This window comes from Petaurus breviceps, unplaced genomic scaffold (genome assembly GCF_028583685.1).
Source record: "Petaurus breviceps papuanus isolate PSGF00001 unplaced genomic scaffold, PetGlider_PUasm1.0 186, whole genome shotgun sequence".
Lineage (NCBI taxonomy): Eukaryota > Metazoa > Chordata > Mammalia > Diprotodontia > Petauridae > Petaurus > Petaurus breviceps.
Window position 1 is genome coordinate 32,219,400 of NW_027185798.1, and position 13,570 is coordinate 32,232,969.

The 13,570-nt window shown below is 42.7% G+C and overlaps 1 protein-coding gene across 1 annotated transcript; it reads left to right on the forward strand.

Moving 5' to 3' along the window:
• Positions 1–8,195: 8,195 nt before the first annotated feature.
• On the forward strand, positions 8,196–13,020 carry MCL1 (MCL1 apoptosis regulator, BCL2 family member). The gene is made up of 3 exons (XM_069090083.1): positions 8,196–9,047; positions 9,517–9,764; positions 10,001–13,020. Exons 1-3 carry the CDS (start codon positions 8,348–8,350, stop codon positions 10,115–10,117), a joined length of 1,065 nt encoding a protein of 354 aa, XP_068946184.1. The 5' UTR covers positions 8,196–8,347; the 3' UTR covers positions 10,118–13,020.
• Positions 13,021–13,570: the final 550 nt, after the last annotated feature.

Below are 13,570 nucleotides of genomic sequence, written 5' to 3' on the forward strand. Positions count from 1 at the left end.
GCCTCTTTTATGTGATAATTTATCCTATTCTATCTCTCCCTTTCTTCTTCTCCCAATATATCCCTCTCTCACCCCTTAATTTTATTTTTTACATATCATCCCTTCATATTCAACTCACCCTGTGCCCTCTGTCTACATATACATATGTGTGTATGCCCTTCAACTACTCTAATAATGAAAAAGTCTCATGAGTTACAAAGATCATCTTTCCATGTAGGAATGTAAACTGTTCAACTGTAGTAAGTCCATTAGTATTTCTCTTTCCTATTTATCTTTTCATGCTTTTCTTGATTCTTGTATTTGAAAGTCAAATTTTCTGTTCAGCACTGGTTTTTTCATCAAGAAGGCTTGAAAGTCCTCTATTTCATTGAATATCCATTTTCCCCCTGAAGTATTATACTCAATTTTGCTGGGTAGGTGATTCTTGGTTTTAATCCTAGCTCCTCTGACCTCCAGAATATCATATTCCAAACCCTCCAGTACCTTAATGTAGAAGCTGCTAGATCTTGTGTTATCCTGATTGCATTTCCACAGTACTCAAATTGTTTCTTTCTGGCACCTTGCAATATTTTCTCCTTGACCTGGGAACTCTGGAATTTGGCTACAGTATTCCCAGGAGTTTTCTTTTTGGGATCTTTTTCTTTTTTTTTTTTTTAAGCAAGTGGGGTTAAGTAACTTGCTCAAGGTTACCCGGCCAGTTATTTCTGGGTGTGGTGCTGAGTGTCTGAGCCCGGGATTCGATCTCCAGGTCGTCCCAACACTGGAACCAGTGCTCTTACTCGCTGAGCCACCTGGCTGCCCCTTGGGATCTTTTTCAAGAGGTGATCAGTGGATTCCTTCAATTTCTATTTTACCCTCTGGTTCTAGAACATGAGGGCAGTTTTCCTTGATAATTTCTTGAAAGATGATGATGACTCTTTTTTTGATCATGGTTTTCAGGTAGTCCAATAATTTTTAAATTATCTCTCCTGGATCTGTTTTCCAGGTTAGTGGTTTTTTCAGTGAGATATTTCACATTGTCTTCTATTTTTTTGTTCTTTTGGATCTGTTTTATAATATCTTGATTTCCTCATAAAATCATTAGCTTCCATTTGCTCCATTCCAATTTTTAAGGCATTATTTTCTTCAGTGAACTTTTGGAAATCCTTTTCCATTTGGCCAATTTTGATTTTTTAATTGATTTTTAAAGCATTCTTCTCCTCATTGGCTTTTTGGACCTCTTTTGCCATTTGGGTTAGTCTATTTTTTAAGGTGTTACTTTCTTCAGTATTTTTTTAGGTCTTCTTTAGCAAGCTATTGACTCGTTTTATTTTTTTGCATCACTCTCATTTCTCTTCCCAATTTTTCCTCTACTTTTCTTACTTGATTTTCAAAATCCTTTTTGAGCTCCTCCATGGTCTGTAACCAATTCATATTTTTCTTGGAGGCTTTGGATGTAGGAGCTTTGACTTTGTTGTCTTCTTCTGGTTGTATGTTTTGATCTTCTTTGTCACCAAAGTAAATTCTATAGTTTGATTTTTTTAATGCTGTTTGCTCATATTCCCAGCCAATTACTTGACTTTTGAGCTCTTTGTCAAGGTAGGTTTCTGCTTTCAAAGTGGAGAGTGCTCTGTCCCAATTTTCAGAGGTTCTGTGCAGCTGTTGTCAGAGCTACTTCTAGGCACCTGTAAATTTTCAGTTCTTCTAAGGTGGTATGCTCAAAGGAGAGATGTTTACTCCTCCCCTGGCCTGTGCTCTGGTCTGTGAGTGGCTACAAGCACTTTTTTCTGCATTGGAACTGTGAGGTGTACTCCCTCTCCACAGCTGCCACAAGCTCTGCCTCACCAGCGCTCTTCCTCACCCCAGGACCACCACACCAGATCCAAACAAGGCAAAACAAGAGAATCCTGCCTCAGTTCCAGCAAAGAGATCTCTGCAATCACCCTCTAATCAGCTGCTTGATCCCCCCTACCATCTGTGGGCCTGGAGCTCTGGGAGTAGCAGCTGCTACTGCCACCACCTCTACCACCCAGGAGCTGGGGCTGGACCACACTCTTCTCTCACCCAGGTCCAACAGAGTTCCCCCACTGACCACCTACTTTGTCTTTGGTATTTGTGGGTTGAGAAGTCTGGAAACCACCAGAGCTGCCAGTGATTCAGTACCATGAAGCCTGCTCTGGCCCAGTCTGTGCTAGTGCAGGCCATACTGGACTGTGTCCCGCTCCCAGCCAGGTGCAATAGACCCTTCCTGTGGGCTTTCCAGGCTGTCTTGGGCTGGAGATGGGTTTTACTCTGTCATTTTGTTGGTTCTGTAGCTTTAGATTTGTTCAGAGTCATTTTTTTAATGAAGTTTGGAGGGGCTTGGGGGAGAACTCAAGTCCCTGCTTTTACTCCACCATCTTTAAGGATATCAATTCTTGACTCAAGCTACACAGTGCAGAAGTATAAATCAGAAGCACTGAATATGCTGCTGTGGAAGTAGAAGGATTTTTCTTTTTACTATTTATGAGCTCAAGCATGAAGTCTTTCTATTTTTTGATTCTATAAAGAAAACCTTTTATACATTTTATGTTTTGTTAGCATGAATGCTTGTAGGATATCTAAGAGCCTTTTCTGGAAAGCAAAATGAGCCAGATACAGAAGTTTCCAGGCTTTCCCCAGACTGGGACATGAGCTGGGGAGATTTTCAAAATAAGTCAGCTACTGAAGTTTCTAGTGTTTCCCTGATTGAGAGGTCCAAAGACAATTTCAATGGAAAAGAGTACCTGGCAGCTTACAGTCTTGCCCAGGGTACTAAGAGGTTAAATTACTTTCCCAGGGTCACACAGCCAGGACCAGTCAGTGGTAGAACTTGAATCCCCATCTGTTTGACTGATACTGGCTAGTTCTCTACTATTATTCTATATCTGCTTGTGGAATATTTAATATAAGAAAACTATCCAGAAGTATAGGATAAAGAGAGCAAAGTACAGATTGATACTGTGTTTCCCCGATAATAAGACACTGTCTTATTATTTTTTTTTGGAAAGAAAAACACCAGAGGGCTTATTTTCAGGGGAGGGCTTATGTTGTCCTGCCTCAGTTCTCCTCCTCGGCACTGCTCTCAATGGCGCCAACAAGCAAATCACTGGGAAAGAACAGGATGATGTGCTCACTGCTGCAGCTCTGATTGGATGCAGCTCGGAGCATGTGTTTCATGGGGGGGGGGACAGTGCATACAGAGGGTACCGTAATGTAGCATGCAGCACAGGGAATCACCTTCACTACAGTAGCAATCTCAATAGGGCTTATTTTCGGGGGAGGGCTTATTTTAGAGGAATCTTACACAGTAAGGGGAGGGCTTATTTTTGGGATAGGTCTTATTATCGGGGAAACACGGTAGATTCTATAGTACACAGCAGAGAACTCAACTCAAACTTAACTAAGAAGCAGTGATAAAACTTCAAACTTTAATGTCAAAGAACAAATATTTTAAGCAGGAGAGGATCCTTTAGAAAATCATGCCAAATCACTCAAGATAACTTCTTGTTTATGAAAAATCAAATAAGTGATTGGAATATGATCTTCACAAGAATTAAGCAGATTAAATTTTCACCCCAAAATAACATATCCTACAAAGCTTAGTCGAATCAGTAATGAAAAAAAAGGGACTTTTATCAAAAGGGAGGAATTTGAATTATTTCTGTAAAAGAAACCAGGGGTGCACAGGGTATATGACATGCAAACATATCAAACAGAAACAGAGGAAAGGCAAATAAGAGCACTTAACAAGAAAAAGCTCAGCAAGTAAGTCAATATTTTTGTGCTTCTAGGGCTAGATGTGCCCACCTTAAAAAATAAAAACCCTCCCACTGGTTGGCCACAACAAGAGAGCACTAATGAGCAAAAGGATGGTAGGGAAGAGAAAGCAAAAGAGGTGAGGAGTTAAGTCTGGAGGAGGAAATAAATACTTATTGTTCCCTCATTAATTAATTCATATGGTGGGATAAAGATGAGAGATATCAGGGAAGTACTCTCTTATCTAGTTTTGGCTTGAAAGGAGAACTAAGCTGTGGGCATTTTGGTGTCTCAAAGCATAAGGTGGGCTTAGGGAGATTTGGTAGAATAGGGAAAGAGCAAGGGATTGGGGGTAGGAACTAGAGGAGGTGAGAGGGAATTGGGTTCTTATCCATAGAGAATGTTCTTCAAGCATCCTGCATGTTCTTCTGCAGAGGGAGAAAGGGAGGGAGGGAGAGAGACTATGCGTGCATCTGTGATAGAGGCTTTGCAATTGCTTTCGTTGGGAGAGAATGGACAATTCAGGACACCTTCTCTGAGCAGAGGACTTGGTTTTTTGGGACCACCTCCCAATACAGGGGAAGGAGCTTCCTATGCTGAGGGCTGGTGGATAGGACAAAGATTCAGAGGTAGATAAATGTATGGGGCTTGGGTTGGGTGCATAGTGCATGGAAGGGCATGGAGTAGGAAAAGATGCTCAACTATACAAGATATAGCATCTTCCTCCAGGCCACACTGCCTCCTCAATGAATGAATATGTCTGGGACTGAAGATCCTTAGAAGACCCTTAAAAAAGAGAGAAATGAGCAAAGGTGTGGGTGATATTTAAAACTGAATCTGAGGGTTTTCATCTTGTAGAACCCTACTTGGTATGAAGACAAAGAAAAAACCTGTAAGAACAAAGCACTTGAATGAGAAATAATATTCCTAAATAGCCTAGAAGGGTAAGAAAGAAAAGGGATGAATAAACACTTTTGAGAAAAGGAAGCCATAACTGCATATTACTAAAACTAAGAGAGTAGTAATACTTGGAATCTGGGAGGACTGTTTTGTGTTTGTTTTTTAATCTTGGGAGGGGGGAAGAGAAGGTCATAAAGAAGGCCAAACTCTGAAAGTTAAACTCAAGGACTTTGGGCCAGGGCAGGTTAATAAGGTCATGGGGAGGGGAGAGAGGAAGAAGGATAGAAAAACTGTGGCAAATTAATAAAAGCAAAGTCAGGAACTTTACCAGGACTTCCAGGGAGAGGGGTGGGGAATGATGTAAAAGAGGACAGAAAACACAAACTTAGTAGCTTTTACCTCCCAAATATGAATGCATTAAATTCCCCACTAAGATGAAAGGGAATGGCAGGATGAATAAGAAAACAAAGTCTTAACAATTTATTGTATCAAAAACACATTTAAAGCAAAAGATACAAAGAAATTAAAAATGAGAGGCTAGAATAAAAGTTATTATGCTTCAGGCAATTCCCAAAAGCATTAGTTGTAATCAAGATTTTAGAAAAGGAAACAATGAAAACTGATGAAGTCAAGTGAGACAAAGTGGAAACTTCATTATGCTTACAAGCATTACATTCAATGAAACAATATCGTTCTTTTAAATTTGCATCAAATGATATGGATCTAAGTTAATAAAGAAAAACGTATGAAACTACAACATTGATAGTAACATGATAATTATAGGCAACTTGAATAGTTCTCTTACACAGACAAATAGATTAAACTGAAATATTAAAAAGGAAAACAGCTAAACAGAATGTTGGAAAGACAACATATCTGAAATTAAATTTCTATGGCAACTTCCGACTGAGAATTATTGGAGAATTCTGACTGTAAATATACTATAAACATAGGCTCAACATCATATAATACCTTTAAGAATCCATCATGTTCTAGGGCACAAAAAAATAAATTTTAAAAGGCAAATGCCTTTTACAAATCACAAATCAATAAAAAAAAAAAACTGGTAATTAAAATACAGACTCATAAGGAACTAAGTAATGATATCCAGGATAATAAATGTCAAAGGACATTTCATAGAAACAACAGATAACTATATTAATGAAAATAATGAGTCAACATATCAAAACTGATAGGATGCAGTTAAAACAGTCCTCAGAGGAAAAATTCTATCTTTGAAAACAAACTAAAAAAAAATAGGTCATGAACTTAGCAGACAATTTTTTAAAAATATAAAATTCAACAATCCCAAAACAACACAAAAGAAGAAATAAATTATAGAACAAACTGATTAACTAATGGGCAAAATAAAGGGCTTAAGAAAGAATAAGATCAATAAACTATTAGCTAACTTGATTTTTTTTAAAGGAGAAAGGAAAATCTGATTATGAAGATCAAAAAGGATAGAGGAAATAATGAGAATTATCAAAACTGCTATACAAAATGTTAGCAATAAATATTTAAAGGAGTTATCTATAAATAATACAATTTGACAAAATAATAAATAGCAATCTTAACCATCCTTATTTAAAAAAATAAATCAAAAAAGCTATAAACTAAATCAAAGAAAAATAATCCTGATCCATATGGATTTACAAGTGGATTCTATCAAATAAAGAGTAATTAATACCCATGCTACAAAAATTCTTCTCAATAATAGAGAAGGCACGCTAAAGTCCTGACTTATTATTGTTCAGTTCTATCCAATTCTTCCTGACATATTTGGGGTTTTCTTGGCAAAGATAATAGAGTGGTTTGTTATTTCCTTTTCCAGCTCATTTGACAGATGAGGAAACTAATGCAAACAGGGTTACAGGACCTGCCCAGGGTCACACAGCTAGTAAACTGTTAAGCTGGATTTGAACTCAGATCTTCCTGATTCCAAGCCCAACTTCTACCAGTTGAGCCACTGAGCTGCCTGCATTTATATAGGGGCATTATCTGACAATATACAATTAGGCACAGATTTTATGGGAAGAGGTAAGGAAAGAAAGACAATAGTGGGATATTTTGGACAGTTAATGAGAAGTTGAGATCCATTGGAAAAGGCCCTGATGTTGGAAAAGATTGAAGACAAGAGGATGAGATGGACAGACAGTGTCATGGGAACAACGAATGTGAACTTGGATAAACTACAGTGGAGAATAGAAGGGCCTGGCAAGTGTGACCACAGGGCCTCAAAGAGTAGGACATGATCCGACAAGAGCACAGTGTAGTTTTTTCATATTGTCTCCTCCCACTGGACTCAGCCCCTTATGAACAGGAACTGTCTTTTCCCTTTGTATCGCCTGCACCCTGTACACAGGAGGTCCTTAGAAAGTCTTTACTGACTGGCTTACCCTTCCTCTTTTGAAAAGAAGGTCTGTGGATATAGTATGCTGTAGGTCACTGTCTGATTTATGTTCATTGGTTTTGCCAGACTTTTTTCTCTTGCTGTCAAAAATAGAAAAAGAAATTCCATTTAAAATAACTACGAAATGCATAAAATATCTGAGAATTAACCTACAAACTTAAACAAGGAGACAGAATAATAATGAAATTCACTTAGAAGAACAAAAGGTCAAGAACTTCAAAGGAAATAATGGGAAATAGAAGTAAAGGGGGGGGGGGGGGCTAGCTAGCATTACCAGATCTCAAACCATATTATAAAGCAGTAGCTACTAAAGTAATTTGGTATTATTTATCATATAGTATTTTTGAAAATTGATCATGGGACCATAGAGCTAGAAGGGACATTAAGAGGTCATCTAGTCCAATTGCCTAGTTTTAGGTAAAAACTGAGATGAAATGACTCGCTCAAGGTCACTGAGGTGGTAAGCATCAGAGGCAGGATTTGAATTCAGATCCCCAGGCCCGTGGAATAGAGATGTCTAATAAACTATTAAAGTCCAGATCTGATGCCTAGGTACTCAAAGCCACAAAGGCCATGGTCAAAGACATCTGGCCAGTTAAGGCAATCTTCTTCCTGGGGATGGAGGGGCTCTCGCCTAAAGGTTTTAAAAACTGGACGCACGCTCTGGATCGTAAACTCAACGAGGGACCCCGCGAGTCCTTCCAAGTCTCCTGTCTCCCAATCCCAATCCCCTTCCACGATGAATCCAGATCCCAGCCTTAGAAGCTGCCCAGGCTGTAGGAATGCTGAGGCCCGAGAGGGGAGAGGGTAGGATCACGTGGCGGATGGGCTCGAGGCTGCCGGGAGTGGCGGAGGGGGAGGGACCCGGAGGTGTCCAGAAAATCCCGTAAAACGAGCCCCAAAACAAAAGACCGCTCGGAATTTCCACGGCAACCGATTACATAACCGGGACCGTCCCGTGGGCAGACACTAATTCATCCCCCTGGGGCCGAGGTGGGACTCAGAAGCTGGAGACCTATCTCCGCCGTGGCTCAGGGCGCCCGGAGCCGCCTCCGACGTGCCCTGCGTGTCCGGCCTTCCCCACAGGCCTCCGGCTGTGAGGGAGGCCGCCGGAACCCCGCCCCCTCCTTCCGTTCCCTCCCGCCACACGCTGACGCACTGGTGACGCCGAATATAACTGTGATCCGCAGACGCCGCTCCCACTCCTCACTTCCGCTTCCTTGGAACGCGGATCTCTGTGCTTCCCGGACTTTCCGACCACGGCGGCAGCTGGTGAAGATGTTAGGCCCTTTTAAGAAGAACGCCGTCATCGGCCTCAACCTCTACTGCGGAGGGCCCGGCACTCCCCCTTCCGGAGGGCGCCTGTTGGCTCCCGGCAAAGGAACGACCGTGGAGAGTTCGTCGCCGCTGCGCGACGGCGGGGAAGTGGAAGCGGGGACGACGACTGCGGCGGCGGCGGGGTTAATTGGCGGAAGCGGCGGCGCGAGCCTCCCGGACCTGGTGCCGGGCGTCCGGGGGGGCGGCGCGCGGACTGCGCTCATTGGCGCCGAGGTTCCCGACGTCACCGCCGCCGCGCCGAGACCGGTCTTCTTCGCGCCGGGCCGCTGCTTCTCCTCGGCCGCTGACGGCGCCGCCGGGGCCGCGGACGCCGTCATGTCCCCGGAGGACGAGTTGGACGGCTACGAGCCCGAGCCCCCCGGGAAGCGGCCCGCCCGCCGGTCTGTGCTGGCCCTGGCGCTGGCCAGAGAGGGCGCGGACACCTCGAGCAGCGCCCACGGCTCGTTGCCCTCGACGCCGCCCTCGGCCGAGGAGGAGGAAGACGAGCTATACGAGCAGTCTTTGGAGCTGATTACTCGCTACCTGCGCGAGCAGGTGGCCGGCACCAAGGACGCCAAGCCCCTGCGCAGCGGGAAGGCCCTGGAGACCCTGCGGCGCGTTGGGGACGGCGTCCAGCGCAACCACGAGACGGCCTTCCAAGGTGGGTGGCCCGGCCCGACCCCGCCCCCCGCGGGGCCGAGTCCCCCACTTTGTGCATGCGCAGCCGCTTTGTGCTCACAGACATGGCGACTCTGTTCGGTAGTGCCCCGAACGGGTGGGGAGGGGGAGAGGGATGGAGGGGGTGCCCCGCGGCCGGGGAGGCTTCGCTTCGGGCCCAGATGGATTCTGACGGAGGAAGGGGCCCCGCAACTGCTGGGGGGGGGCTGTGGATCAATGGATAAACATTTATTAAGCGCCTACAATGTGCCAGGCCCCGCGCCAAGCCCTGGGGGGGAAAAGAGGCCAAAGATCCCTTGCCCTCAAGGAGTTTAGAGAAACATAGAAACCATCCACTAGTAAACATTTAGGCAGCACCTACTATGTGTTGGGCACAGTGTTAAGCACAGGGGATGCGAAAAGAGTGCTCTGAGAGGCAGAGGCGATTTAAGTTCGGTGACCCTCTCTTGTAGGCATGCTTCGGAAACTGGACATCAAGAATGAAGAGGATATTAAAGCTGTGTCTCGGGTGGTCACTTGTGTGTTCAGCGATGGAGTAACAAATTGGGGCAGGATTGTGACTCTCATTTCTTTCGGTGCCTTTGTGGCAAAGCACTTGAAGAGCATAAACCAGGAAAGTTGCATAGACCCACTAGCAGAAAACCTAACAGATGTCCTGGTCAAGACCAAAAGAGACTGGCTAATGAAGCAAAAGGGTTGGGTAAGTCTGAAGCAAAGGGGCAATTGGAGAATTGGAGGAAAGGGGAGGGCAGGGCGGGGAAGGTAATTGCCCCCTTTTAGTCTCAGGCACTCCCTAGATGTAGTATGTTGGTTTCCTTGATAGGAGCCTAATTGATGAGGCTCTTTCACTGGCATGTTCATCTTGGCGAATCATGTTAGAGCCAGTGGGGGGCCACTTCAAAATTTGTTTTTTTGTTTTCCCTTTTTCTTTTCTAGGAGGGGTTTGTGGAATTCTTTCATGTAGAGGACCTAGAAGGTGGCATCAGAAATGTGCTGCTCGCCTTTGCCGGTGTTGCTGGAGTAGGAGCTGGTTTGGCATATCTAATAAGATAGCCTTGTAAGTGCAATAAATGACTTGTAACCAACTCCAGGCACCAAAACTGCACACTTCTGCTGTGAAATTAAAAGTATTTATGAAGCTGGACATCATGCTACCCAGGCTAGAACATCCAAGAATCCTTCTAGAGCACTGAGTACTAGTAGGAAAAGTGGTATTCTGCCTCTCTACGAAGAGGCAGAATGGGACTTGGATAAGAATAAATACTAGTGGAAAATGTGCCCTTCGAGAAGAACAGACGTCGGAAAGAAGCTAAATTGTCTCAGCAACAGGCAGATCTTGGGGGAAGACCAGGAAAAGATTTAGTGATGGGGTTGAGAGAACTTTTTTCCTTCACAAATAATTGGTCAGTAGGCTTCTTAGTCAGAGAAATCTCCTTTGAATTCAGTAGTTTTACAGGATTAAAAAAGCACTAACAATGCCATAGGCTCTCAAGTTCTACCTTCCATAACTATGACCTGAATGATCTTTAAAGTATCAGTGTTGTGTGAGGTGGGAGGCAAATGCCAAGTCTACCCAGGTATACCTGCTCTCTTTTTTTTTTTTTTGGCATGGTTTGAGTGAGTTTATTACCTTGGTGATACTTATGGATGTTTGATTTACAGTAATTAGCTGTTGTATCAGACAAAACTTTAGAGCCTTCCCCCAAAAAAAGAACAACAAAAAAGCTTGTAAATGTGTTTATATCTGTAAAAATTTGTATATATTTTTACAGAAATTTATTTCTTTGAAATGTTCTGAGAAGAGGTTTTTGTTTGGGGGGGTTTTCCATACCTTCTGAAATTTGTAATGTTGTTTGACCAGGTGATTTAGAATCCTTGTCTCATATGTAACATTTTTGATCTTAACTAGTCAAATATTTTTGGTATACAAAACCAACTTGTGATGTATTCAAAGGCCACACAGTTACGAATCCATTTTTAAAACTTACCTTTATGTTATTTTCCTTATGAATAGGGTGTATTCTTTGAAGGGACCTTGGATGGAGTGGGGGGGGGTGTTGTAGTACATGAAAAGATTGATTCGAGCAGCTTCTTAATAATTGAGCCAAAGTAATTTTTAGAACTGAACTTTTTTTTTTTTTTTACAAAGAAGGGCTTTTGTGATCATGCCATCATGCACATACATTCAGTTTGAGTTCTCCATTTTTGAGTGACTTTCTGACTCTTAATGTTTCTAACACAGTTTAGTTTATGGGCTTAGTTTTTTTATTTTCCAGATCTTTTACACTTTTCACCACCTTAATGTAGCAGAAATTGTATGGGAAGTCCATCCACCTGAAGCAAATTTGACCATGTTTGCTTGAATAAACTGCAAGTAAATGTAAAGAAAGATGAATCTAACTATGGTGCTATTATTAGGCTTGCTTGTCAGATACAGGCCTAGTCTGTCAATAAAACAAACATACATGTATTGTTCAAAATTCACTATTGCAATGATTCCTGACCTCTGCCAAAGACATTTCAGCTTTGGCCTTTGTCTGAATAGCAGACTTGCTTTCCATTTTTCTAACAGATTACTCTTTCTTTTCAAACATTTGCTTCTTCTTGCTCCAGCCCTGCTATAAATAACTACAGGACCAGTCCCTGTTACTCTTCCTAGCTCCTTTCAGGATGTGGCTGTGTGGACTGTGACCTCAGATAGTCCCTTGAGCCCTTTTTCAAGTTGTAAACCTTGTCTCCCAGTTTTCGATTGGGTGGACTCGGTGGGCTTGGTGGCTGTGTCTGCAGGAGTGGGAAAGTCTTGGGCTGGTGCCCTTTAGTTAGCTTTGCTAAACCTATGTTTTGATTCAAACATTTTTTTTTCCTATCAAAATCCCCTTGCTGTTAAGGCTTTTCAGAGGGGAGGAAAAGGTCTTGCTGTGGTTTCTTCTACTAGTGACCTTTTGGGTGGGGGAGGGTTCTTCAAAGTCCTTTAGAAGGATTATGACTGAATCACTTTGTCACCTTTCTGAATTATTTTCCACTGGGGGACTTAAACCTTTTAAAGTGGTTGGTTGAGTTTGTATAGAAGTGTCAAACCTCAAAGAGCTACCTAACAGTTATTGGCCCATCTGAAAATAACTCTTTGTGGTGTTGCTGGCTTAATCTGAAAAACTGCCGCAATTGCTAGACCAAAGTCTGTGGACTTTGTTGTATAGATAAAGCATAAATCAAGTTTGACTAAGAATGTAATAGGGAAGAACGTCCTTGCCCACTCATCTCTAAGCCACGAGGCCTAATGCTGGAACTCTTTTTCACCTAGTTGTATTTCTTATTCTTCATCATAATCCCACTTATTTATATTATGCATATCGGAGGAACTAAAAGCACTTTATGTAGTTTTTATAGCTTCAAAATCCGTATAAAAAGGGGCAGGGGAAATTAAGGCACAAAAAAAAGGGTGACTTGCCCAATAAACTAGTGGTGTTCATCATAAAGATCTTGACTCCCAGATCATTATAAAGGAGTTCTGTTGGTAGAGTAAGACCTCAGATTAGGAAATTGTCTGGTGTGTAGGATGGTAAGAGTTAGGGTCTGGGGAGGGAAGGGGGATGGTGCTCCTGAGGAAGTGTAGGGAGAAGAAAAGAACCTCAGTGCATTACATACATAGTTGAGGCCAGTCCTGAGATGAAAAGGCAAGGGGTTGTTGAGCTGAGGATGCTCAGAGGAGCCCTGTGTATCGTTTTCTTCTGCTTCACTCAGGAAAAACTTGAAATCCCCAGTCTAGGATTCCCTGTAAATCCTGTATCTGGGGAGTACACCCTGCCTGTGGTTAGGTGTCGTGTTCCTCTTGAAGAGGTGAGCCAGGGAGGGCTAGGACCAACTGTAAAATACATTGGGTTGTAAAATCTAGTTTGTTTTCTTAACTTCCTGTTTTTTTCTGAGAAGAGAATAATAAATCTTTTATTTAAATTCAAGTTGTGTGGGTCATCTCTAAGGTTCGACTTTGTACCATGCCCCCCTTTGCCTCCCTTCCCCTTCCACTTAGAGAGGTCAGACAGCTGAGCAGATAAAAAGGTTGTCATAAATCTTGTCCTCTTCCCTCACACACACCTGCTCATAATTTTTGTTCTTATATAGAAATACCATTTGTTTTAGAGTGCTGGATTTGCAGTTGGGCCCTGATTTAAAAGTCGTGGTGTACTGCTTTCTACCTTGTGACCTTGAGCAAAGTCCCTTGGCCTCGTTTTTATCATCTGTAAGATGAAAGAACTCTGATTTCCTTCCTGCTCTTAAGTCTATGATTATATGATTGGCATAATATGACTTGGGGGGTATAAAATGCAAGAATAACCAGCACCAGTATGATTTAAGGTTTGCAGCACTAAAACATTGTTATTGATTGAGGAAAACTGCTGAGGAGGGACAAACCCAGGATCTGAGGCAGGGATTTTCATTTAGGTCTTAGGACTTGAAACCAGGGCTAGCTGTTACTGCTGCACTACCTAGCTGTCCTTGAAAGAGTAA

Excerpts from the sequence above, each read along its gene's own strand:
- MCL1 (XM_069090083.1), top strand. The coding sequence starts at position 8,348 with ATGTTAGGCCCTTTTAAGAAGAACGCCGTCATCGGCCTCAACCTCTAC. Across the intron at positions 9,048-9,516 it reads CCACGAGACGGCCTTCCAAG|GCATGCTTCGGAAACTGGAC; the intron begins GTGGGTGGCCCG and ends CCTCTCTTGTAG. Across the intron at positions 9,765-10,000 it reads TAATGAAGCAAAAGGGTTGG|GAGGGGTTTGTGGAATTCTT; the intron begins GTAAGTCTGAAG and ends TTTCTTTTCTAG.